Below are 27,473 nucleotides of genomic sequence, written 5' to 3' on the forward strand. Positions count from 1 at the left end.
TGAATCATACACAATAATGAGTTTTGTAAAAACTTGAAGATGGATCTCCCAGACATTTCTTAAAGCTCGTCTCGATGAGTTATTACCTCATTTACTCTCATCATGAAACTTTAGTGTCTTTAGAACATGAGAATTGTGCTCGTCTGTCTGAGAAACCTAATCTGCTCAGACACTGTAGTCGGCAAACCAGGGACTGCTCAATGTACGTCCGCTAGAATTCATAATTGGACTCCTTCTAAGTCACAGACTGCTGTCACAGGTGAGGAGAATCAGCACGATGGAGTTCTGGTTGATTTCGGTTCCTCTGGATAAAGTCAGCTGTCAGTCTTTAGAGAAACTCAAACGGGTCTCAGCCAAAACCGATCAGACCACAAGCTCCAGATTCCACATCCCAGAGCTGAAGGTAAGACAACACTCTTCTTTAAGACTTCTGGGCTCTCTGGAGCATCTCCGGTGCTTCACTGTGGGCCAGTTTGAGGCTGATTTTTGCTAAAGGAAAATAATCAATGGACAATAAACAATGAAAAACAAACTAAACAGGTTTTTTCTTAGACACTTTCCATGAATCAAGTACAAAATAGGGTTTGAAGTTCTTAACAAAAAGCTTTTGTTAACACAAAAAGGAATAAAAATGTATTATTTTCAAGCAGGTTTCCGAAACAGTAGGGAAACTGCACTTGCCCAACAGTTTCTGCCATTGTTTGGATAAAAAAGGCAGTCCTTCCCCAAACCAATGCCATTGGTTGAGCCAGAATTTGACATGTCTGGCCACTCAAACATTGTTTTGAAAGCATTACAGAGCCACAGTGTTACACTCTTTAGAAAGTGAGAAAGGAAGCTTATCATAAAAAAATAAAAAAAACACTTTTCACCTTTAACTTTGATTAACAGAAGTTTAAGTGTGTATAGAATGATAATGGATAGCATGAGGTCTATTTACCAAACATGTGACTGGTTTTGAATTTCTCTGTCTTGGCAACATGACTCTAGTTAGTGACCAATTTGTTCCAAATGAATAATTGGATACAAAAAGAGCTTAACTGTGTGTCTGTCTGTGCATCAAAATAGGTATTAGATTGCATCCTTCAGTCAAATATCTCCATAAGGAGTGCACTTCTTGAAAAATGGTCTCAGAAATTCATGTTTTGTAGATGTTTTGATGCTAAAACTTTAAATTGGCTAAATATTTGATCTCTCAAAGGTTTAAGTCATATATATATTTTGGGGGGCATGGAGTATAATTAGTCATTAGTGTTTCTTAAACTAAGCCCCTCAACACGTGAGAGGCAGATAAACGCTCCGGTTACGTACGTAACCTTGGTTCCCTTTCAATATTTTACTCGTACTGCGTTGAAGACGATATGGAAAAAACTCATTTTGTCTCCTCAACTGAAGCCTTATTCAGTCACGCAGTGAAACTGCATGTCCATCGCTTCGTGCAGTGTATAGAAAGCCTGCCAGAATGGGCAGGGCCTCTGGCTATATATTGGCCGCTTTGCCACAGGCATTCAGATTTCTTCTCCTTCAGCGAGGACGATTCTTCGCTGATCTCCGCTGAACTGCTCGCCATTGACTCGCCTCACAATGGAATGCAACTGTTGGCTTCCCGCTGCAGAAACATTCGCTTCCCTGTCACTATCAGGCGAGAGAGAGAGAAAAAAGAGCAAGTTTCTATAAAAAAGCTTTTTTCTATAGTGTGTTGCAAGTGCCGGCTTGTCATTGCAGCTCGTGCAGAGCCGCTCTGCATGCTGATGACGGGCACAGCGAGTGTGTGGCACGCTTGGGGAAACCCCACGCTCACACAGGGCTCGCTGAGAATTCATGTTCTCACTGCGAGAATATGAATCTCGCCTCTCTGTGCTCACGGATGGCTTTATTTTCAGAGAGTGATCTCGCTCCTCTCACCCTCTGGTTTATCAGAAGTCGTCAAAGGTGATGCGACACTTCCTGCCAAAGCTTGCTTCATCTGCTGCTGCCAGTCGCCCCAAAGCCTCAACTCGCCAGCCTCCAAAGCAAGCACCCTCTGCTGCCGCCGCTGCCCAACCTAAGAAATCGAAGACTCGACACAGTTCTTTCTTGGCCACCAGATGGTTTCAGTTCCTTAAGCGCCCTTGGCCCAAGATAGCTGCCGTCATCCTGTTCTACAGGCAAAAAAGAGGAGGGGGCTAAGTCTCGCTACGGCCAGACCACCCCCCAAACTGCTCCATGTGTTCTGCCGTCCACCTTGTTCAGTCCCAGGTGTCAACGAAGTTGTATTTGCTGCAAAGCGCTGTGATAGCGCACAAAATAAAAAACACACTCTTTCACAAAAAGAGCAGTTTTCCTCTCATACCACTCACAAGTGCTATGTCCCTGTGCAGGGGAAAAGCATTCAAACTAATTCATCCCCTGTTCATCCTGGCCACACAATGGCAAGTCATTCCTGGAGTGTCAGATTGGTTTATGGGAATAATAAATCATCACTACTCCCTACAGTTCCCATGATGACCCCCGCGCTTCTGCGGGGCAGTCGCCACTTCAGTGCACCACGAGATCATGCATATTCTGCGTGCCAAAGTAGAAAATCTGCTGGTGAAAGGAGCTATAGAGCTATAGAAGTCATTTCCCCAACTCGTCGTGACGCAGGGTTTTACAGCCGGTACTTCTTAGTTCCCAAGAAGGATGGTGGGCTGTGCCTTATCCTCGATCTAAGATGTCTGAACCGCACCCTCATGAGACTGCACTGCAGAATGATCACACTGAAACAAATCCTCTTGCAAATATGCTCAGGGATTGGTCCTTTTCACTGGATCTGAAATACGCTTACTTTCACATCCAGATAGCCCCCCATCAAAGGCTGTTAGGCCATCCTTAAAATATTCTTGTTTGCTGTAACCCGACCAACCCTGTCAATTTAGGACCGACTCAATTTATTTATAATTTTTTTTGCTTTTAGTCCGACCAACTTGCCGGTTGTAAATTTGCGTTAAGACCGACCAATCTTGTTTTTTTTTTACTCTTCAAACAGCTAATACAAAAGCAATAAAATAATATTCATAATATTTTAGTAAGTATTGTAAATATATAAACTGCCTAGGCCTGGCTACATACAAAAGAAGGCTACGTTCTTTCTTTTAAAAAAAAAACCCCTGTGACGTATGTTTACATGGATGTCACACTTTGGCCTGTGCGTTTGCTTCGTCTCATACTCTCATTCATTGTCAGAGTGAATAGTTCGCTCTTGGTTATGATGGCTGCAGCTGCGGCTGCAGTAAACAAAATGTTCGCAGTCACTGTTCAAAGTCATACGGGTTCGGGCACCATAATACATCAAAAAATGTATTAAATCAACTCAACACCGCTTTAACTTGGCACGAAGTTCTGGAAAAGCTGTGCCCAGATCTTTTCACATCCCTTCTCCCGTTTAGTCTAAAACCGTGACCGTGTCGACTGTCACTTTATGTTCGAAAATCTATTGCACAAATCGATTGGACCAACCAAAACATGTTTCAAAAATGGAAATTGATATTACCATCCTTTTCTCGAAGTGCGTCCAATGTTTTTTTTTTTTTTTGGAACACGCATCACACAGTAACTACAGCTTCGGACACACACGCATAACAGCAAATAATACTTCTGCACAATGTTCTAACAAAAAAAAGGGAATTCTGTCGGTATTCAGACAGTCCCATGCATACAGATACAGATTCTGATTAGAATTGCCTATGCGATTTTTTTTGTTGTTGAAATTTTCGATTCAACAAACAATTGTCTCTCAAATCAAACAGTATTTTTTAAACAAAAGTGACAACCCAAGAAAGCAAAGTAAACGGTCTCTCATTTGTAGGTTGCATTGACACCTAGCGGTGAAAAAGTTAAACAATATAACTATCACATTTTTTTTCACCTGAAATTGATGCAATAAACATGTTTTGACAAAGATTTAAATTTGTTTGTGGTCTATATAGACTGCATCAAAATGAGGTTTGCAATTATGCGGCCAAAGGCACGGGTTGAAGACCCAGTCAGTGACGTCATGATATGCTAATTACTTTAAAATTTATACCTATGTAATCACCATCACCCATCACATTTTTTTTACATTGAAACTTGAAAAAAAAAATAGACCTACCTAACCAAAATATTTTTAAGGATGGCCGTATTGAGATTTGCCTTCAAGGGTGTGGCTTACCAGTACAGGGTCCTCCCCTTCGGGCTGTCTTTGGCTCCTCGCACGTTTACAAAGTGCATGGATGCGGCTCTCTTCCCTCTCAGGCAGAAGGGAATCTGCATTCTCAATTACCTCGACGACTGGCTGGTTCCGGCTCAGTCAGAGGTGGAGGCCTTGAGTTACAGAACCTTGCTCCTCAGCCACCTGGAATGCCTGGGGCTCATGGTGAATTTTTCCAAGAGTTTGCTGTGGCCCAGAATGTCGTTTCTGGGAACAGTGCTTGACTCAGTGACAGTGAGGGCAATGATGGTCCTCTTTCAAAATAGGTGCCAATGGTCAAAAGAGGAGAGCAGGCTTCACATCAACTGCCTCAGGATTATTACAGTTCAGCGAGCCTGCCAGAGCTTCCTGTCAGACCTAAAGAGCCATGTGCTGGTCAGATCAGACAGCTTGATGGTGGTGTCATACATAAATCACCAAGGCGGGCTGTTGGCTGTTGTCAGGCTAACGTTGCGACTACTGGAATGGACCCAGAACAATCTTGGTTCCCTGAGGGCTGTGCACCTACCGGACAAACTGAACCAGGGTGCGGACATGCTTTCGAGTAGCAGAGTCCCCTCAAAGGCTTGGATGCTTCACCTGCAGACAGTTCAGAAGATATGGGAGATATGGAACAGGACTGGCCCAGCCACCATCTTTATGCTTTTCTTTCGATTCCTCTGATACCCCAAGTAATCAGGCGGGTCAGGGATCAGAGATGCAGAGTCTTTCTTGTGGCCCCACTCTGGGAAAATCAACATTGGATAGCCGACCTGTCACAGATGCTGACTGCGGCCCCTTCAGAGCACAAGTGGTTACTCTCTCTGCATTACAAAACACAGAGGAAGATCAAGAGCTGAATCTACTATGCCCTGTAAAGGCACTAAAATTCTACATGGAGCACTCTGCGCCAATAAGGCGATTAGATAAGCTCTTTGTATGCTTTGGAAACCGCACCAAAGGGTTGCTGGTCTCAAAGCAAAGGTTTTCTAAGTGGATTTTGGACATAGCTAGCCTACTCTTTCTTGGGCCTGCAATGCCCAATTGGAGTAAGAGCCCATTCGATGAGCAGTCTCTTCATCTTGGGCATGGTCTAGTTGTGTGACTATCGCAGAAATTTGTTCAGCAGTTGGTTGGAACTCGCCGTCCACATTTGCTAGATTTTATAATCTAGACCTCCCGGCACTTCATGCTAGGGTACTTTCTCTGTAAGGTCACCTTTTGTTCCTGAGTCTCATGCTCTTGGCCATTCTTTGCCCAAGACTCAGAATCTGCTCATGTGCACTCGGTCCCTTAGGTACCGAGGTGATACGAGCATGGGACGATTAAGCTAGGCCAGATATAACCTCACTTATTTTGCTCCTAGTTGCTATTGTCATATCTTGGTATCATAAATCAAGTATGATTGGTCGTTCCTCCTTCTTAGCATGGCATGATTCAACTGGGTTCCCGTAGCATCTTCGACGCAGAACAAGTGAAGTATTGAAAGGGAATGTACTCGGTTGCTAATGTAACCTCGGTTCAATGAAATACGGGAATGAGTACTGCATTCCTTGCCATGCTAAAAGTCTGCACGACTAAGTCGGTGCGTCAGTTGAAGTAGGTTTGTGCAGCACTGCTGCCGAGCCATTGGTAAGTTTCTATACACTGCATGAACCGATGTGATTGACTAAGGCTTCAGTTCAGGAGAAAAAGGAGTTTTTCCCATAGTGTCTTTGACGCAGTACTTGTTCACGTATTTCAGGGTACCAAGGTTACGTTAGTAACCGAGTACATTCCCTGAGATAAGGGAATGAGCATTGCATTAACACTCTATGGGGAAACTCCTATTTTCTCTGATTCTAAAGTCTGATTTGATCTCGTTCATATAGTAGCTGCTCCAACTAATGGTCCTTCAACTAGCCAAAAGGGGTGGAGCCAACTGCTATATAAGTCAGCTCTAAGTGCCATATTGTCAGAATCTTAGAATCTTTGTTTTGACTGAAGTTACAGTCATCGCCTTGCGTTCAGCTTCTTGCTTCAGAAGCTTCAGAAGGAGAAAAGTTCTAACAAAATGATGCACTAAGCCAACTTATATAAACATTTTGGAGGGTTGAATCTCCATTGTTTCTTGCAGCTACACGAACATGAACAGATCAGAATTCAGTATCAGAGTTAACAAGAGTTTTCCAATAATGTGTTTAAGGGATAGTTCACCCAAAAATGAGAATGTGATGTTTATCTGCTTACCGCCAGGGCATCCAAGATGTAGGTCCCTTTGTTTCTTCAGTAGAACACAAACTGAGATTTTTAATTTAAACCGTTGTAGTCTTATGATGTAAGTGGTTGGGATTCACAGCTAAAACATACAAAAATATTTTTGCACTGCATTGATTCATGCAATGTGCAAACTGTTAGAACTCTCCTGAACTTGTTCTCAGCAGCAGGTGCATGAGGCGTCCTCTACTTCTTCTTCTTGCTTTATGGCGGATCGCAGACTTATAAGTTCATTACCGCCACCTGTCTGGTACATTGACACTCCTAATTGAGATTGTAGATAGAGTGTCAGTGGTCCATTTGAGAGATAGGTGGCGAGAGAGACCGTTCAAAAAATAATTTTTAAAATTTTTTTATGATTGATTCGTCTATAATGCCATTGCTGTAGCTCTTGTAACTTTTTGTAATGTTTTTGAAGGTAGGAACGCTGGATGTGCTGCTGGAGGTCTCTGATGACCTGTCCCGACTGGACTCCTATACAGAGGGGTAAGAACTGTTTTATTGGATATAAGATTTTTGTGTATCTAAATACAAAAACAACATGTATTTATTAGCTAACTACTTTCAATATTATAATACATTGCAGCAATAATAGACCATAATAGTTTACAACTGCCACCAGAGTTACTTTAAGTTATTCTTCAAGTATGATGCTAATAATGGAATATTTTTAGGTGATGAGTTCGCAATCACTTAAAGTTTGCTATATAAAATAATAGACAGAAAAGCAAATGTTAATATTAAAAAAAATATTTGTCATGACCCTGGCTCTTTGCTTTTCTTTTCTCATCCCCTGCCTCCCTCTGCTGGTTGTTTTATGTCCTACTTACTCTTCTTACACTCTTACCCATTATCTCTACCCCTCATTACTGTCAGCTGGATCTCATTCTCACATCATCACACCTGTTCTCTTTCTGCCTCTTTTGCCCTTGCTATATGTAGCTCTCTTTTTCGTGTCGGTGTGGAACCGTGACTTCTCAGAAGTTATAACCCGTCTTGTCTTGTCCCGTCCTGTCCAAGTCATGTTTACTTATCTAGCCTCGGTTTTGCTGCTGTGTTTCATCTCTTCTATGCTGTACCCAGTGGCCTCTGTTGAGAGTTGCAGAGGGCCCCTCATCTCGCCTGTTGTCCAGATCTCATTGACCAAGAGCCGCCTGGATCTGTGGCTGATATCTTCAGTTACTGTTTTGGGAAGAAGCAACAAAGCACTCCTGAGTTACCATTTGTGAATATTTAGTTCTGTTTATCAGCCTTGTGGCACTTCTTAATTTGCTCATTAAAAGACTGTACCTGCTTTTCGTCTCTGAACCCCTCTGTTTCACCACAGAATAATCAGACCAGAAGTATGAATCAGACTGGAGGTCACCCAATCCAGACCGCTGTAGAGATGCAGGGGGTGTTGCTGGGAAGGCACAATGAAGAACTCGCCCTACGGCTCGCCGTGTTGTGGATTCGTTGTCCATTCAAGTGACCGATCTTTCTCAGCAACTCCGCTTACTTCGGATGGACGCTCCCCAGTCTGGTCCTCAGGATCCACCCCAGCCGTGGGTGAACAACCCCCTATGTTACTCTGGAGAACCCACAGAGTGCCTGCCTTTCCTGACTCAGTGCGAGGTACTCTTCTCGCTTCAGCAGTCTACCTACTCCAGAGAGCATTCCTGTCTCGCCTATGTCATCTCACTTCTCAAAGGAAGAGCTTCCACAGTCAGCTCCTGAACCGATGCAGCTGGGAGGGATCTGAATCTCAGCTGCTGAACGCCAGCATCGGATCGTCAACCACCTCTGTCTCTACTGCGGCTCGGAGGGACATTTTGTTAGTCGTAAGAGGGCACTGGTAAGCGCCTCTTTTCTGGTCCCTCAACCGCACTCCCGGACCACCTTTCTTGTTTCTCTCCGCTGGGCCAATTATTCTACTTCCGGTCTAGCCTTGATAGGGAAACTTTATGGACAAGAACTGGGCCCTGGAACAGGGTATTTCTATTGTACATCTTCAGGATCCCACTTCTGTCTTCGCCCTGGATGGTAGCGTTAAGTCTCACCGTGTCCGGTAACGACAGAGAGACTATTTCTTTTTTAATTTTTAAAGTGTGGTTTTGGGTCACCCATGGTTGCCCGATCATAACCCTCATATTGATTGGGCTAAGAATTCCATATTCTCCTGGGGCCTGTCATGTCATTTCAAATGTCTTGTGTCTGCCACCTCTCCTGTGTCTACTGTTTCTGTTTTTTCAGGAGGAGCCAGGGGATTTGTCTGGGGTTCCTGAGGAGTACTTCGATCAGCGGGTGGTTTTCAGTCATTCCTGGGCCACATCTCTTCCTTCGCATCGGCCATAAGACTGTAGCATAGAGCTTCCCCCGGGTACCACTCTTCCTCGCGGGAGTCTCTATTCTCTCTCGATCCCCGAGTGCAAGGCTCTTGAGAAATATCTCTCAGAATCATTAGACACGGGCACTATCGTTCCCTCCACCTCTCCTGTGGGGGCTGGGTTCTTTTTTTGTGAAGAAGGATGGTACGCTGCTTAGGCTTGAATGACATAACGGTTAAGAACTGGTACCCTTTACCCCTTATGTCATCAGCCTTTGAAATTCTTCAGGGGGCACAATACTTCACAAAACTAGACCTTTGAAATCCCTATCATCTTGTACATATCAAGGAGGGTGACGAGTGGAAGACGGCATTTAATACACCAGTGGGGCACTCTGGCAGACTGCCCAGGCAGCCTTCGAGTGTCTCAATTCGCTCTTTTCATCCGCTCCTATCCTTATCACCCCTGATTTAGAAAGACAGTTAATCGTTGAGGTAAACGCTTCAGAGGTGGGTGTTGGGGCCATTCTCTCTCAGCACTCCTCGGCTGATGAGCAGTTCACCCCTGCGTCTTTTTTCGTATCGCCTTACTCCTGCTGAACAGAATTATGATGTGGATGGCCGAGAGCTTTTGGCCATTCGTCCTGCATTAGGGGAGTGGCAGCACTGGCTGGAGGGTGCTGTTGTCCTGTTCGTAATATGGACTGACCATAAGAATCTCGAATACATCTGTTTAGCCAAGAGACTCAATGCCTGTCAGGCTCGCTGGTTCCTTTTCTTTACGCGCTTGGATTTTACTATCTCCTACTGGCCGGGGTGCAAGGATTTAAAGCCTGACGCTTTCTCACGTCAGTTCCCTTCTTCAGAGCCCATGCCTACTGATGAGGGTATCCTCCCTCAGCAGGTCATAGTGGGCACGGCCGTCTGGGGAATTGAACGCCTGGTAAAACGCGCCTTGTCTCGTACTCATACGCCTAGCCTCTGCCCTAAGGGGCTTTTGTTTGTGCCGCCATCCACCCATCGCGCTGTTCTTCAGTGGGGGCACTCATCTAAATTATTTGCTCACCCGGGGGTCAGAGGCACTATTGCCGCCATTCGTCAGAGGTTTTGGTGGCCCTCCCGTCAGCGAGATATTCACTGCTGTATCGCATCCTGTTCAGTCTGCGCACAAACTAAGGTCAGTAATAGACCCCCAGCGGGGTATCTAAGACCTTTGCCTGTGCCGTCTCGCCCGTGGGCTCAGATTTCCCTTGATTTCATTACTGGGCTCCCTCTCTCCAGAGATAACCATGTTATTCTCATGGTTGTAGATCGCTTTTCTAAGACTGTCCACTTTATTCCCCTTCCTAAACTCCCGTCCGCCCGAGAGACCGCCCAGACTATCGTTGAACATGTTTTTAGGATCCATGGTCTCCCTGAGAACGTAGTATCGGATAGAGGACCACAATTCTCCTCCCTCTTCTGGAAGGAGTTTTGTCGCCTTATTGGTGCCTCAGCCAGTCTGTCCTCCGGGTTTCACCCACAGACTAATGGTCAGGCCGAATGCGACAACCAAACTATCGGTCGGCTGTTGAGCAGTCTTGCATTTCGTAATCCCGCATCTTGGGTAGAACAGCTTCCATGGGCAGAATATGCCTAAACAATTCAAGGCTGCTTAGGTTACAAGCCCCCCACTTTCCTTCTGACACCGAATCCAAGGTGCCTTCCGTACGAGCGTTCATGCAGTGTTGCAGACGAAATTGGAGAATGGTCCTATCCGCTCTTTGTAGATCGCGCTCCGTTATGCGGTGGTCTGCTAATAAGTGCTGTGTCAGAAGCCCTTGTTATGTCCGTGGACAGAGGGTTTGGCTCTCTACCACTAACCTTACCCTTCAGTACCCCTCACGCAAGCTGGCTCCCAAATTCATTGGACCTTTCCGCATCATTAAGGTTTTTAGCCCGGTCTCGGTCAGACTCAGATTGCCAGCCAATCTCCGACGTGTTCGTCCTATGTTTCATGTTATTTGAAGCCTTTTATTCGCGCCCCTTCGTCCTGTCATGTTCCCGGTCCATGTCAAGGGCTCTCCCGTGTACCGAGTTCATAGATTACTTGATGGTCACTCTAGGGGGAGGGGTCATCAATTTCTGGTCTATTGGAAGGGTAATGGTCCTGAGGAGAGATGCGGAGGAGGATCCTGAGGAGATCCCCTCCCGGGACGTTCTGGACCGTTCGCTCATAGACAATTTTGTCTTCTAGTGCGCCAGGAGGCGCACCTTGAGGAGGGGGTACTCAAGTCAAGTCAAGTCACCTTTCTTTATATAGCTCTTTAAACAAAATACATTGCGTCAAAGCAACTGAACAACATTCATTAGGAAAACAATGTGTCAATAATGCAAAATGACAGTTAAAGGCAGTTCATAATTGAATTCAGTGATGCCATCTCTATTCAGTTTAAATGGTGTCTGTGCATTTATTTGCAAATCAAGTCAATAATATCGCTGTAAATTAAGTGACCCCAACTAAGCAAGCCAGAGGCGACGGCGCCAATGAACCAAAACTCCATCAGTGATAGAATGGAGAAAAAAACCTTGGGAGAAACCAGGCTCAGTTGGGGGGCCAGTTCTCCTCTGACCAGACGAAACCAGCAGATCAATTCCAGGCTGCAGCAAAGTCAGATTGTGCAGAAGAATCATCTGTTTCCTGTGGTCTTGTCCTGGTGGTCATCTGAGACAAGGTCTTTACAGGGGATCTGTATCTGGGGCTCTAGTTGTCCTGGTCTCCGCTGTCTTTCAGGGCTGTAGAGGTCTTTTCTAGGTGCTGATCCACCATCTGGTCTGGATACGTACTGGATCCGGGTGACTGCACTGACCCTCTGATCTGGATACAGACTGGATCTGGTGATTACGGAGACCTCGGAATAAGAGAGAAACAGACTAATATTAGCGTAAATGGCATTCTTCTAATGATGTAGCAAGTACATCGGGTGTTTTGGGAAGTGTTCCTGGTTCCGGTTTACCTAATTAATGCAGCCTAAAAATCCTTTAACGGATTTGGATATTAAAAGCATATTAGTATGTTATGTGTAAGCCAGGTTAAAGAGATGGGTCTTTAATCTAGATTTAAACTGCAAGAGTGTGTCTGCCTCCTTAACAATGTTATGTAGGTTATTTCAGAGTTTAGGAGCGAAATAAGAAAAGGATCGGCTGCCCGCAGTTGATTTTGATATTCTAGGTATTATCAAATTGCCTGAGTTTTGAGAATGTAGCGGACGTAGAGGATTATAATGTAAAATGAGCTCATTCAAATACTGAGGTGCTAAACCATTCAAGGCTTTATAAGTAATAAGCAATATTTTAAAATCTATACAGTGTACTGTCATGACCCTGGCTCTTTCCTTTTCTTTTCTCATCCCTTGCCTCCCTCTGCTGGTTGTTTTATGTCCTACTTTCTCTTTTTACACTCTTACTCATTATCTCTACCCCTCATTACTTTCAGCTGGATCTCATTCTCACATCATCACACCTGTTCTCTATCTGCCTCTTTTGCCCTCGCTATATGTAGCTCTCTTTTTCATGTCTGTGTTGTCGGATTACGTAGCAGAGTGTAACCATGACTTCTCAGAAGTTATAACCCGTCTTGTCTTGTTCCGTTCCGTTCCGTCCTGTCCAAGTCATGTTTACTTATCTAGCCTCGGTTTTGCTGCTGTGTTTCATCTCTTCTATGCTGTACCCAGTGGCCTCCGTTGAGAGTACCAGAGGGCTCTTCATCTCGCCTGTTGTCCAGATCTCACTGATCAAGAGCCGCCCGGATCTGCGGCTGATATCTTCAGTTACTGTTTTGGGAAAAAGCAACAAAGCACTCCTGAGTTACCCTTTGTGAATATTTAGTTCTGTTTATCAGCCTTGTGGCACTTCCTAAGTTGCTCATTATAAGACTGTACCTGCTTTTCGTCTCTGGACCCCTCTGTTTCACCTGAATCTTGTAATTTAAGTCAATGACATCTTAATAACAGTATAGCAGATATTTGCATAAAATTATAGAAATACCAGTCGTTATCTATATCTCTACTCTATATCTCCAATAATATATCTTAGTAAAATCTAGATGCTTAGTTTTATGATTTAAACATATAATGCAATGCAATAAAATAATGATAGAGAGATGAATAAATAAACATTCCTGAAAAGCCAGATTTGAGACTGACATTTGAATATGATTTTTCTAAAACTTGATGTATGGTTAATCGAATAAAGTTGCTTCAGTCAAATATAACAGTTATAACAATATCCAAGTTATTCATACACTTCATAAACATCTGTAAAGATTTCACAGCATAAAGACACATGAAGCATGATGGTGCTGTACAATAATACTAAAACACCTTTTACTTGCTGAAGACATCTAAACTACTGTAGATTGTGAGTAGATTGTGTGTAAAATACAGGTTTTTCAGCACAGTTCAGATCAATTAGTGGCCTTACAGTAGATTTTTTTGTATTAATATTCTATTAGATTTTCTGTTTGTTTGTTGGACTAGCTTATAGATGAAACTGATGTGTTCTATAGCACGTTTACCTATGTGTGTTTATGGGAAAACTCTCAAGCTGCTCTAATACAATTTTCAGCGAGTCACTCAATCCAGTCGAGTCCAGTTTCAGGTGCCAGCTGACATGAGACTTCCCGTCTCAGCTGCTGTGTTTATGTGTTGTGGAAACTGCCCTCTCTTTTACTCCTTTCTCTCTTTTCAGTCTACAATATCCATTCATTTGACTTCCAAACAAGGTTGCACTGAGTTCAGGTGCTGGGGTTGAACTTCATAGCTGCTCTAAGTGTGAATATCAGTGTGGTTTTAATGCTTAATTATCATTATCCTGGATGAGAGATATTTTGCCACTCCAAGATCACTGAATATAAGGATTCAAACAGTATTGTATATTATATTTTTAATATGATTTTTTTTAAAATACACTTTAGCATACTTAAAACTAACTACGTATTATGAAAATAATACACTTTAAAATAATCCAGTTAAGACTGAACTGAATGTAATGTTTTCAGACAAGTGTTATTTTGAATTAGATTTTGTTTTTATATTTGATGTTTTCATGTAAATTTAATTTACTGTTTGAGTTTTTAGTTTATTTAGTTTCAGTTATTTTAGTACTTCAACTTAAACTAAACTAAGATGAGACATGATGCTTCTTCAACTTGCTGAAATAAAATAATTGTAAGTTGATGTATATATATATATATTTCAGTTAACATTATTTTATTTCAAGTATTGCATTTTTTTTTGTTTTAGGTTTAGTTAATGAAAATAACACTGACACATAATTGCATGTCATTTCCATCTAAATGAAAATGTATTATAGTTTATCTTAAAATTAAATATACTTTTAAAATCTGAAGTACACTACATGTGCATATTTAATACAATTATGCACAAAATTAATAAATTAAAAATATAATTAAATGCTGTAAAAAGTGTCAGTTCATAATACACTGTACATGAACACTCTTCTGCCTTCTCTTGCACCGCTATAACACAGGGTGATGCGTCAGACCTCTCAGTGTTTGGCTGAGGTGATGGAAGACAGCATGCTGGTGAACGGAGGTGAGTGAATGTGGGGAGCACTGCTCTGTAACCGTTAAACCTGTTCCATAGGAAAGCAGAGAAGAGCTCATTAGCAGAAGGCCACCTCCTCTGAGCCGGGCCATGTTTACCGCGAGATCAAGTTACATGTGACATAATCATGGCTTGATGGAAGTGCTACTATGCAAATGATCATTGCCTTGCACGGTTATTTCATTTCTTTGATTGTTAATCAAAATTCTTAATAATGCTTTATTAATATTATCAGCAGAGCACAGGACTCATCAGAAAGATCGACAGGCAACACAGAAATCGTACTTCCAGACTATACAAGGTATGCTAGAATTTGCAAGCTACCCCTTATGAAACAAAAATATATTGCAGTATATTGGAAAATATCATGTGATATATTAGGCATATATTCTTATATATATATATTTATTTTTTCCAATATATTTCAATATATTGAAAGCGGCAATCATTTGTATATTTTGCAATATATTATATAATATAGGTATCATGAATATATTATTAAATGTATTCAAACATATACAATATTAGAAAACAAAAAGGGAAAATAATATATTACAATATATCACGATATATTTTAAGAAATATATTGGTAAATATATTTTCCTTTCGTAAGGGACTGTAACTTTCTGAGCAAGAACCAACCTTATTGGTATAAAGTTATAATCATATCATATATTATAGTCATATCTTTCAACCCTTGTGAAAATGTAGTGCACTGAATTATCAAATGTGCTTTTTTATAAAAACTATGAAATTATGAAATTACATATGAAAATGTACTTAAGTCCAGTTAAGTGGGTCAAAGTGGCTCTTTTTAAAAGTATGTTAAAAACACTAAAGCAAGGGAAGTTTTGTCATAATCAGTTAAACTTGCTAATTGATTCCACACTAAGTGAAAGGAAGTTTAGTTTTAGTAGTTTATAGGTGCACTTTGGGGTTTCGTTTTCCTTCCACACAAATTATTAAAGGACATTCTGATTAGTAAATGAGAAATCACTTTATCTGCCTGCTGTTATCATTACGCTGCTGTTTAGCTTACAGCATTCACCTACAGTTTACTGCTTTCTGATTCAGTGTTTCTTGATGTTACAGTGGATTTGGCAACATATGTGACCAGGTTTCAATGGGACAGAGCGAAATACCCCACTGCACAGCCTCTGAAGACCCTCACTGACATCATCTCCAAAGTATACACCTTAAACACATTTTAAACAATAACAATAATTTGTTTCAATATATATGTTCTATTGTATAAATGTTTGTCTGTGTGGGTGGATGTGTGTGTTTGTTAGCAAGTTTCTCAGGTGGACATCGAGTTGAAATCACGCAGGGCTGCTTACAGTCAAGTGAACGCCAGTATTCAAAGCTTTGAGAGAAAAACTGAGTGAGTTTTTTTTTTTTTTATATAAAAGTAGGATATTTTCCAAAATTATATAATTTTCCATAATGAAGTCTATTTTAGGACCATTTTTTTCATGACTCTTCAGTCCATTTTTTGACAGCTCCTAAAGAGAAATATTGATAGCAAAAATTAGACTGAAGGAAAAATTTTATTTCAATGCTTTAGTGTTCTCCCAAGAAAAAACTGCATTCACTTAAGAAATGTTCTTCACTCACAAACCTTTGTGACATTAATAATAATGATAATAATAATAATAATAATAATAATAATAATAATAATGATGATGATGATAATAAACTGTAGGGGGGGAAATCATATCAATGCTTTTGTTTCTCAAAAAGTTTACCAAAAGGTTATGAGAGTGAATTGCAAAGTTTCTCAGGTCTCAAGAGCGAATGTCTAGGTTATGACTGTAACCATGATTTCTTGAGAAGGGGAACAGGATGAGGTGTTTGGAGTTGACACTATAAGGAATGCTGTTAGCACAAATGGTGACTGAGCATGTCTAGCAAACATGCCAATTCACTGACTGAAGGCAGTTTATGACGGAGCATAAAAGGGGGCCAGCAAAACATGTTATCAACTCTTTTGTCTAAAGGAGAAAACCCAATGCATGGCAACTAGGCACCAACACTTGTTCCCCTTCTCAGGGAATGAAGGTTAATGTCATAACCTAGCCATTACATTTTAAAGCTGAACTTCAATGCTATGTTTGGAGTTTACGCTATGGACAACTATGGGATGCACTTAGGGATGCACAATATTGGATTTTGCCGATATCCGATATGCAGATATTTTTTTTACTAATTTTGGTCAATACCGATACCAATACATTTCCTTTGGTTTGGAAACAACACCTGTGCAGAAATTATATAAATCAAATACCATATATTAATCGCAGAATTGTATTCCCCCAGGAAGATGCAGTGTTAACTTTAACATTTTATTTTAAGATTTAACATTTGTAGATGGTCTAAAGCAAAAGAAATTCTGAAAAATTCTGAAAATCTTTAAGAGCTTATGATAAAAAAAAAAAAAATCCTATTACACATTAATTAATAAATCAGTATATATAAAATTATTCAATTTACAAGTGTCATGTTTGTGATTTTTTTTTTATGTAAGCTTCTGACCTTTAAATCAAAACATACTCATTATTTTATGACATCAATTACGGCTTTATTTAATCAGCAACACAGTCTAAATGTTATTTGTGTGGGCTATTTTTCTTTGAATTCAATTAGAAGTAGGCCAACAATGCCCGTACAGATTAAAACTCCTTACTGAACAAGCATTAGGACCTGGGGGAGGCTGCCTCTGCAGCAGCAGCTGCATGTGCTATTAATGTTTACCTCATCACACACTGAACATATCATTCTGAATGTGCTTTCACAGATTAAATGCAGTAATCCAAAACAGTGAATCTAATCATCATTCATACAAAACTTTGCTTCAAGAATGAGCCACACTGCTGACATGATCTAATCACTAGCACACCCTGAGCAGATATGAGTTAATGTATTCCTCTTATTGGCAAGACACATCTGCAAAATTTATCATATTGGGCTGGTGCCAATATTTACATTTAAAGCCATTATTGGCCAATTCTGATATCAGTCTGATAATATTGTGCATCCCTAGGAACGAATAACCACTCCACGCCTGCCTCACTAGACTGTAGGTATGTAGGCCATGATGGGAATAGATTAACCTGACTCTGCAGATCAACAGGCGAGAGTCATGGTGCATAGAGCCCAGCTTCTACTCTCTAAAGAAAGTGAAGTCCCGTCCTTTACAACCTTCCTTCCTCACTGTTCAAGCATAGGCCTTAAAAGACCCCAAAGAGCAGAGCTCTAATGGAAAATCCTCAGCTTTGTCAACACCTTGACAAAGCCCTTAGGTCGTAGCTTACCAAAGGGAGTGCATTATCTACACCCTTTGATATTACTACTACTTCCAGGGGGTAGAATGACACCCTTAAATTGACCAGAAGGGATGCAAACATAAGAGTGACATTACATAAACGTCAAAGACTCTCACTGTTAAAATCCAAACCCCTAGAAACCGCAGGGGAGACTTTATTCCATTTTAATGACCCTAGATTATGACCCCTGCCTTGAATAAAGGCACTTATCCAGGACTCACTATAGTACATTTTTGGTTAAGCCATAAACTGTCACAATGACAAGGAGGGTCAACATAACTCTTATACTAGTCAGTTTTTAAAACCTATAGAAGCACCTTTATCAAAAGGGAGCAAACATTCCTGAGTTGGAGAGGGAAGTAAACGAAACAGGAACTCTTGTGAATTGCCCATTATAATTTAATTTACCTTCTCTATCCTAAAGTAGTACTCAAACATCCTACCAAAGGAAGCATGAAACCTCAGTAAATAGCACTCCATACCTTTGATATTGCCAATCCTCCAAGGGTGAACATACATCCTTACAAACAAAAAACAAAAGCATGACATAATGCTTTGCCCAGTAACTCTCATCACTCAGGCTTCGAACTTCAAAGGAGCCACAGGGGAGCTTAGGCCCTACTTCAAGACATCAGTGTAACTGGAGGAGAACAGCTCATACCTTGCCTTGAGTAAAGGCACTCTACCTATCCAAAGGAAACAAAGTAGACAGAATATATACTGCACCACCCAACTCTGTTCATCTTGCTCAACCCTTGACTAGAGGGAGCAGGTGGCACGACAAGGAGAGTGGTTTAGTTCTAAAACAAAATCTCCTCAATGCCTGTGAAACATCACATAAACCTCCTAGACAGGGGGGCAAACAAGAGAAAGGCAGACTTTCTGATTGCCAATAACTCTTGCTCACTATACTCTAAACTAGTGGTGGGCATAGATTATTTTTTTTAATCTAGATTAATCTCACTGTGATCTTGATATTAATCTAGATTAATCTAGATTCAAATGGCTCATTCGAATTCTGCCGAAAGCATTCAGAATATGTGTGTTACCCAAATAAAATTGACAAACAGTAAGTCTTTGAGAAGGGGTTTATCAAGCTAGGTGGTGCATTAGAAAAGGGGCTGATCTCCTGTTTCCAAAATGCATCACAAACTGCTTGAAAAAAGCTGTAAACTAATTCCACATTGCACAAGGTGCAAACAACATTACTCCTGTTTCACACCAATGTTTATGTTTTTTCAAGTTTGTAGGTGTGAAGGTACAAAAACCAAATAATTAAATGTAAAATAGCACTGGATAGTCTTCAATGTAATAATGAAATATACAATCAAACCTACATTTATTCACACACCTTCAACATTTCTCACATTATTACAGTTTTGCTATATGTATATCGAAAATTATACCTGGTGTCTGAATAATTTTTGGTTTGACTGTTAAAACTACAAAGTAATTCAGTCAAGAGCAGTGAGTGATTTTCATTTTCATTTTCTTGGATTAACATTACAGCAGCCAGTCGCTAAATTAGGCGCGGTCCCTTTAAGAGACCATGAACGCATCCAATATAATACACATCCCATTTTTTTCCTCAACTGTTTACTTTCACTTAAGAAATAACTGACAGTTTTTTCGAGCATAATTTCCAAGGATATTTTGACATATTTTCTATGTATTGTCGGCACAAAAGCAAAAATAAACAAATTCGATGTTCGGTTCAGTGTCGCTGTCCGTGATACACGTCTCTCTCTCTCTCTCTCCGCACCGAACACAGCGCGCGAGTAACCAGCTACTCCGTTCAGCTTTTCCGCGTCTTGTGTTTGGATGCTTTAATGTTTAAATCGACAAGCGGCACAGCTTAACAACACGTGAGAAAGATAAGCTTTCGTGACGATGTGCAGCAGTGGCCCGTCAACTGTCCTGAGCATCTTTTTAGGCTGTCCTCAGCCAGTCGGTTATATAAAATATCAAGGTGAAAGTCGTCATAGCTTGCTTAGTATAGACCCAGCTCCCAACCCAACTTTGAGAATAGATTAATGGCGATATTTTTTTTTATCGCCCGATAAGGGTCTCGCGTTAATGCAGCACGTTAACGCCGATAAAGGCCCACCACTACTCTAAACACAAAGAGGGAGCAGGCTTATGCCTTACTTATAAAAACCCACTACATGGAGGAGAGCAGCTCAATCCTGACTTAAAAACACTTATCCAGGACATGCTGTAGCTGACCCTTTTTTCCAACACTAACTATATTATGCAATATAAAAAGAAGGTTGCCCCACAGGCCAACTACCTCTGCTTGCCAGCTTATTTAATGGGGTCATATGATGCGATTAAAAAATGTCCTTTCTCTTTGGAGTTTTACAAGCTCTTGGTGCATAAAGAAGATCTGTAAAGTTGTAAAGACTAAAGTCTCAAATCCAAAGAGATATTCTTTAGTGCTTGTTACTGCAAGTTAATGCTTGTCCACGCCTTCCTAAAACCGTTGCACAAATGTTCACGCAAAGAACAAGGCATAACTTTTATTCTAACTTTTGCCACCGGCACCATGTTGTGGAGATGCTTTGCATCCTTATGAAAGCGAAGCTACTTTGTTTGTCCTTCCAAAAGAGGACACAACTAGAAATTAGTGGTTAAGTTGTATTAACAACACTGTTCCAGAAGAGTTCAACCCAAATATTCAGATGTGTGCTGTACATTTTGTGGGGGAGAGTAGCCTACAATACTGGTGTTTGTTTCTATGAAATCAGGCAACTCCAACTTTGCAAGAACAGTCTGATGCTTCAGACTCACAGTCTGTAAGTACGTTTACTTATGTAATGAATTTGCAACTTATGATTCAAACGTGAATTTTGAGCAGTGTAGAGTAGAGCTTGTTGTTTGTCGTTTCTCTGATCACAAATGCAGACATGGTTTTGTTTATGCAGTGTGATACCGAATGCAACATGTAATCTTAAGAGGTTTTCTACCAAGCAACCATCCACAGAAGAGTGTACAATTCTACTTTAGATCCTAACATCGTGGAGAATTAATAGCAGGTCCTGGAGAAGTGCCTTCATTTAAATCAGGGTTGATCTTGGGTACCTGCCTTTCCTTTGGTTGCCCCTGTCTAGGAGTTTTGGGTACTGGATTTATAGGGACTAAATGGGTTTTTAAGAAGGCTAGAAAATTTGTGGAGTGGAGTAGGTGGATTAAAACTCTTTCTGCATCTAATTCATCGGAATTAGAAATGCCACATTTAATCAGTCAGGTTAGAACCAGACATGAAATCAGAGCTAGCCCAAAAAGGAGAAATACTGTCAGACTTTTCCTTAATCCTGGCCTACAAGCCCCACAATCGATCGTGTCCTGCTGCAGATGCTCTGTTCTCATCCTTCAGGAGAGATTCAAGCGTGAGTTGAGCTTCCCACCAGCAAATGCATCAAAAATTATGTTTGCGTCGTGCAAACACTAAAAGAGATTCAAGGAATAACAGAGCCTCTTATGATGAATGCATTGAGCCTCCCATTCCCTTGAGAGCTTTATGCAAACAAAGTGTGTGTTTTGCCTATGAATTGACATGTTTGCTACATGGGTTCAGACACTAGTCATCCTGTTGGTGTTCCCCATAGCATCATGTCCGGATGCTACGCTAAAGTTCCACTTCGAAAGGAAATAATTTGTTTTGCGAAAAATTCGAGTGAATGCAGCTTCTTGGGAACACAAAAGCATCGAAACATACATTTCCTCCAATTTAAACTTTTCCAATCACCATGTTTCCTTAGGTGCTCCGTACATTTCCTCCTTACATATAAAAATGGAAAATAAGATCAATAGTTTTTTGAAATGTGACCATGAACATTTACGTGAGATTCAAAGAATACTTAATGACCATCGCTACTGCTGTACTTAACCAGGGGAAGCTTGCAGACCCGTGCATTGACCAATATTGTGAAAAGGGAGGACTTGGTTTTGAATTCAGAGTACCTCACAACCCTGCTAGTTGTGGTGCCCAGGTCAGTGAGAACTCTAAGAGCAAATCTTAACGAACATATTATTGATCAAACAATTTTCTGAATCTATTTGTTACATCATCTTTATAGAACGGCATATGCTTTATGGGAGAAGACATATGAGTCGATGTCAAAGTTTGTGGTTCCTCGTTCCAGCCGGTTGGTCCCCATGCATGTTTATTGAGTAAAATCAGAAAATAATAATTTTAATTGTTTAAATGTTGTTTAAGTGTTCCTGTAGCTCAAGTGGTAGAGCATTGCACATGGTTGGGGGTTCGATTCCCTCGGAACACATGATAGGTAAAAATGTATAGCCTGAATGCACTTTGGATAAAAGCGTCTGCTAAAAGCAATACATTTAATTTAATTTTTTTATTTTAATTTAAATGTATTAATTAGTTGATCATTGATATCTGGAAATCCACTCGTGTAATTCATCCAAAGTGCTATTAAGACATTTTTATTTAGCTATGACGAACGACTGGAAAGCTCATGAAAATTCAATGAACAAAAGGCTGTTGTTTTGACTGTCCAAATCTCGTCCTACATTTCTTGCTTTAACCATGTAGTAGAAGTTCAATCTGGCTGTATTATGGCTGTAGTCTGGGAGATGGTTTCTAACTCATTGGCTCTGTGTATTGTGTCTCTGTTGCATACATATCAACCAAACCATGATGGACATTTTCAGTTTGCCTCTTTTGCATATTTTTTTATTTTTTTTTGCAAAGCATAATAACAATGTTTCTGTTTGTATAACAGGAAGTTGATTGAGGATGTAAATGCAGGAATTTTCACAGTAACGCTGTTTAAGAATGTCACTGCCGAATTCAAAACCAATGCCAAAAAGCACAAGTAAGCTTACTCTCCAATTTTTACTAAACAACCTTGCTAAAAATATTTCATATATCTGCAAGTACACTCTCAGGGGGAAAAAAGGTACCCTTTAAAAAGGTACACTTACCTTATTTACCTTTTAAAGGGTGCAAGGTAGTATTTAGACTGTACATATTCAAACCTGAATGGTGCATATTAATACCTTTTCTGAAATGTATAGTGCCCCATGACAGCTTTTAAACCTTTTTTTCTGAAATGTACAGTTTTTTGTTATATATATACTTTTAAGATTTTAAGTACACTACAAGTACATAGTCAATGCAATTATGTGCACTTCTTTTAAGGGTTGGCATGCCTCTGTACTTATTTAGGCTTAATAATTAAATGTGGTGGCCAACAGGTTTACAGTGCGGGAATACAACCTGGATGAAGGCGAGAAACAAATGCAGGAGATGAACCGTCTCACTTTGAATAAGAAGGAGCTGTGTGTAAGTAAATCCTAATGACTAAGAGCCTATTCCTTTTCATAATGTATACACTTAACATTATTAATTTAAAGTTCTTTATTATGCACTGGTTACTGAGACAAAACAGACCACAGAATAGATCAAATAAACATTTTTCATCAATAATTCTTAGATGCAACCTCCTGCTTTTCCATTTTCACACTTTTATTATTTTATTTTATTTATTTATTGTCTGTCACCAACAGCGTCTGACAAAAAACACATGTACTGTCATATGGAATATTAATGACACTGTCACAATGTCTGGGTTGTGTTCCCTGGGTTTCCACTAGGTGTCCTCCGTTCCCTCGGTGTCTGTCACCTTATCACTTCCTGTTCCCTTATTTGGTCACCTTCCTCCTTGTTTTAGTTAATTGATTGTTCCCCACCTGTCTCCAGTTTCCCTCATTATCCTTCTGTGTATTTATACCCGGTCTGTCTGAGTCTGTGTCACGGAGTCCTTCTCTTATGTGTGATACTTCCCTGAGTCTGCGCTTGCCGTGTGTTCTTGTTTTTGTTTGTTATGTTATTGGATATTCTGGTTTTGACCCTGCCTGGACTGTTTACCCTTTTGGATTTGCCCTTTAATAAAGTCTCATACCTGCACTTGGATCTCTTCTTGTTTCCTGTATCACTGCACGTGACAGATACAAACTTTAAAACCTAAAGCTTCAGTATACTACACTTAAGAATGACGAGACTGCAGGATGTTGTCTAACCATGATTTTCAGCTTCAATTTGTCCATTTTACGCATTTTATGCATGCATGCAGTTTTGTTGTTGTTGTTGTTGTTTTTGTTAATTCTGATTATTGACCTTATATATACAAACTAATATTCCAGTTTGTTGAAGTTTCATTTCATTTTTAAACCACTTAAAATAGAGAAATAAGGATGGGCTTGTGAGAGGAACTTTTTTTGGGGAAAGTGAGAGATTAAGTTGAAAAAAATAGACAATATACATGCTATATTAAAAATTAATGGCCAGTAAAAGTTTTATTTGATGTCTCAAGAATTAGTGCAATGATAACAGCATGGATGTTTGTCCCAACAGAGAACATTTGTGTGTTGGCTAAAGGTGAACTTCAGTGAGATCTTTGTGGCCTGGATTCACATCAAGGTCCTCCGTACCTTTGTTGAGTCAGTTCTAAGGTAAAATTACCACTTGAATAAGAAAACTAAATAAATCATAAATATAAATGATAAACACAAAACTCAGTGCAATCTCTCTTAGGTATGGTCTGCCGGTCAGTTTCCAAGCTATTTTGCTACAGCCCGGTAAGAAGAATAGAAAGCAGCTGAGGCAGCAACTCGGCTCTTTATTCAAACACCTCGACCCAGCAGCGGTGACCGGTAAACCAGATGTACGATTTTCCCCCTCTCTTACCTGAATTGCCATTTCCAAAACAGGAACTATTATATTTTATATTTATATAAGAAATATTTAAATGATGCTATTTAAATGTTGTTTGCATATGCATATGGAGATATTTTGAAATAGCCATCAATGGAAAAATATGTTATTTAAAGGCAGATGGTGTAGTTACCACATATACCAGTATGGATTTATTATCATGCCATTTCAAAGTTGTGTGACTTTTTAATTCGTCCATAAAACATGAAAGAAGAAATTCCAAAGAATTACAGGTCTGCTACTTGCTCTTTTGTAATGAATGGGGACTGAAATGCTTCAAAAATTACAAATAGAAATACCTCAAAAATATAACTCTAGTCCATATGAGCTAAATTTCTAAAGCTTTGTGTCAAGTATAGTCAGAAGTTGTTGTTTTGGTGTAAGAAACTTCTTGAGCTGTTCAATGACATTAGCTGTGTCACAGTTATGCGTTTAGTTGTAGTCTCTATTGGTTTCAGTTTCATGGAATTCAAGGCTGCGTTCCACTTCGTTTTTTATGCCCTCCACTTGCAAACTCCCTCTGTCTTGTTTACTCAGATGTACGTCATTGATTAAATGCATGAGTGCCCACTTCTGGGGAAACCCTTGCAATGAGCTGAACTGGAGGACCCCAAGCCCTTGATCAGTTAGAATCAGCTATTCAGTTGGCTTATTGTTTACATTTTCCCTTTACAAATTTATTTGGTGCAGGATTCTATATGTATAGGTATGCCTGACTGATATAAAGTTAAATAAAAAGAAAAAAAGAAAATCAATTATTTATATATTCTAAAGTTGTTTGGGGTGGGGATAAATAAAATGCGATCTGTGATGATGTAATAATCGTGTTGCATTGTGATCTATGGATCTTCATTCATATGAAAAAGACTCAAAATCAAGAGGTCAAAGGTCTGTCCATTTAAACTTGCCTTGTCCACTTTGCGAAGTGGAACGCACCCCAAAAGGGTGGCGGGGATTCCCCCGAGGGGAAGTGATTAGGGAAATTTGTGAGTGTATGACTAAAAGTGGAGTGGAACACAGCCTTAGTTTGTTCACAGTCAGTTTCCTTTTTCCTCTATCTTAGTTACCTGCCACTTCTGTTTCCATGGTTATTATCTCTGTCATCACAGCTGTTCATTATTAGTTATTCATCACTGAAGCTGTGCACTCCTTGTGCATTCTTCATTTGTCTGATATTGTTTGTGTAAGTTAAGTCTTTCGCATTCTTTATCTGTTGGGCCTGCCTGTATTTTTTTATATGAAGTTTGGGATATTGCATAAAAAAAATGCTCATAAAATCTTAAAATGTGCATAAGAAATGAATGCACATTGCAGTTGAGGTGGCTATTTTTTTATTCGGTTAGAAAACATGCAGATAAACTATTCTGAAAATGAATGTGCCTAATAACAACTTACTGAATACATTTTCTGATGCTCAACAAAAAACCTCATGTGACTTTGCCTCAACAGATCAAATAATTAGATAAGCAGATTAACCAGAAGAGCAATCCGCTTGCACCCCATCTTAAACTTTTAGTCAGTCTGAAATGCCTGAGCCAAAGTCTGCAAATAATTTGGTATAATTACCTCCCAAAACTTGAAAAACAGGTTTGCATTCCCAAAATTCAAGCACCCAAACACAAGTTTACAGCAGTCAGAGACGTCCCTGATTGCAGCAAACTTTTTATTTTTATTAATAGTTTCCAGCATTTTCCCAGGAAGTGAAGATTTTGTTTTCTTGCTGTTGTTCTTTCTAGGTGGGGCTTGATATTCCAGATGGAAGCAGTGGCCAGCAGGAATATTTCTCCTACATCTTTTATCCAATCAAAATTCATTTGGTGGATCCAAGTTAATGCTAAATCACAGAATAAAGATATTTGGCACCCTGACAGACAGATGGAATACATTGGTTACTGAGTGTGAACTTTTTTATGGCCTAAACTATTTGAAGACAGATACATTTATTTGACAACGGCTGGTTACTATGCAAATGACTATTTTTGTTGTTATATGTTCATGTATTTTCACTTCTAATGCCCGATCAATTTAAATAAGGCTTTCCGTGTCTAATTACAAGACTCCGATGAATAACCCAGAGTACAGAATGTAAATAGACAGGGTAGGTAAACTTTAATTTTGTAATTAAACTGTAATCATTTCAAAACATTCTGGTTGTAGTAAATGTGTTTTCAATTGCTGCTCTGACAGTTTTCTTCTACAGATCTGCAAAGGCACCATCATGTTTCTTAGGTACAGTAATGCTAATCTTGAAGGGGTCATGTTATGATTCTGAATTGATTCATTTAAAATAAAACACCTCTCCAGGAAACACCACAGCCTTCGATAAACCCAGCCACAATATCCACAATGTTCCTCTTCAGTACAACACTGACAATATTACGGCAATAAACTTAGGTCAGAAAGTTACAATGTATTTACTGTCAGTTTATTGCCAGCGATATTAAACTGGTTTGCAAAATATGACAGCAATTTCAACAGAATAATCACAGAAAAAAACATTTGTGACCAATCACGGAAAGTAGGGACACAAGTCGGTTCTGGGGCATTTTGAAAGTGTAGTCTCCAAGCTTTCCAACGATGTGTAACACATGGAAATCTGATAATATTTGGAGAAGTTGTGGCCATTTGAAGGTAGGCACTCAAAAAAGCTCAAAAAGCAGAAAATAGCCTCTGAAGATTGTGCAGTTCTCACTGCTGCGAGTGACAATGGGGCTCATTTACATCTGATTTAGATAAGCCACACCCCCTGCATAGCAACGACAGACACAACGGGAAAAATCGGACCACATACTATTAATAATAAAGGAGAATGTGCATTGTAAATGTCAGTAATTTATCTTTTTTGACTTTTATAAAAATGATTTAGAGGCTGAAATATGTGAGTTTTATCTTTTTATAAAAAATCTTTAAAATGTGGCCATCATTTTTAATATTATTATTTTAACGTTTATGTAAACAAAAAGTACATATTGATGCTAATTTTATTTGTTATTTGCTGGTTTTCTACATAAAACGTGGTGAATTGATTTCATTGTGTAGCATTAGGACT

General features: G+C 39.9%; 1 protein-coding gene across 2 annotated transcripts; it reads left to right on the forward strand.

The window, feature by feature from the left end:
- The first annotated feature begins 277 nt into the window (after positions 1–277).
- Positions 278–26,569, forward strand: LOC128031388 (V-type proton ATPase subunit C 1-B-like). Of its 2 annotated transcripts, XM_052619623.1 has the most exons (13): positions 278–403; positions 6,864–6,931; positions 14,280–14,344; positions 14,595–14,657; positions 15,449–15,543; positions 15,649–15,740; positions 21,576–21,674; positions 21,762–21,830; positions 22,431–22,523; positions 22,906–22,993; positions 24,065–24,162; positions 24,245–24,374; positions 26,161–26,569. In XM_052619623.1, the coding sequence occupies exons 1-13, from the start codon at positions 278–280 to the stop codon at positions 26,254–26,256; spliced, it is 1,182 nt and encodes a 393-aa protein (XP_052475583.1). In that variant the 3' UTR covers positions 26,257–26,569. The 2 variants fall into 2 exon arrangements, with proteins under 2 accessions (XP_052475583.1, XP_052475582.1); XM_052619622.1 differs by lacking the exons at positions 278–403; positions 6,864–6,931 and having other exon boundaries at positions 14,244–14,344; positions 14,592–14,657.
- Positions 26,570–27,473: the final 904 nt, after the last annotated feature.

Source organism: Carassius gibelio, chromosome A17, assembly GCF_023724105.1.
Source record: "Carassius gibelio isolate Cgi1373 ecotype wild population from Czech Republic chromosome A17, carGib1.2-hapl.c, whole genome shotgun sequence".
In the NCBI taxonomy this organism is placed as follows: Eukaryota; Metazoa; Chordata; class Actinopteri; order Cypriniformes; family Cyprinidae; genus Carassius; species Carassius gibelio.

Coding starts and splice junctions, on each gene's coding strand:
- LOC128031388 (XM_052619623.1), top strand. CDS start 278: ATGGAGTTCTGGTTGATTTCGGTTCCTCTGGATAAAGTCAGCTGTCAG. Junction 15,741..21,575: donor AGCTTTGAGAGAAAAACTGA/GTGAGTTTTTTT, acceptor GTACTTAACCAG/GGGAAGCTTGCAGACCCGTG. Junction 22,994..24,064: donor TGAATAAGAAGGAGCTGTGT/GTAAGTAAATCC, acceptor TTGTCCCAACAG/AGAACATTTGTGTGTTGGCT.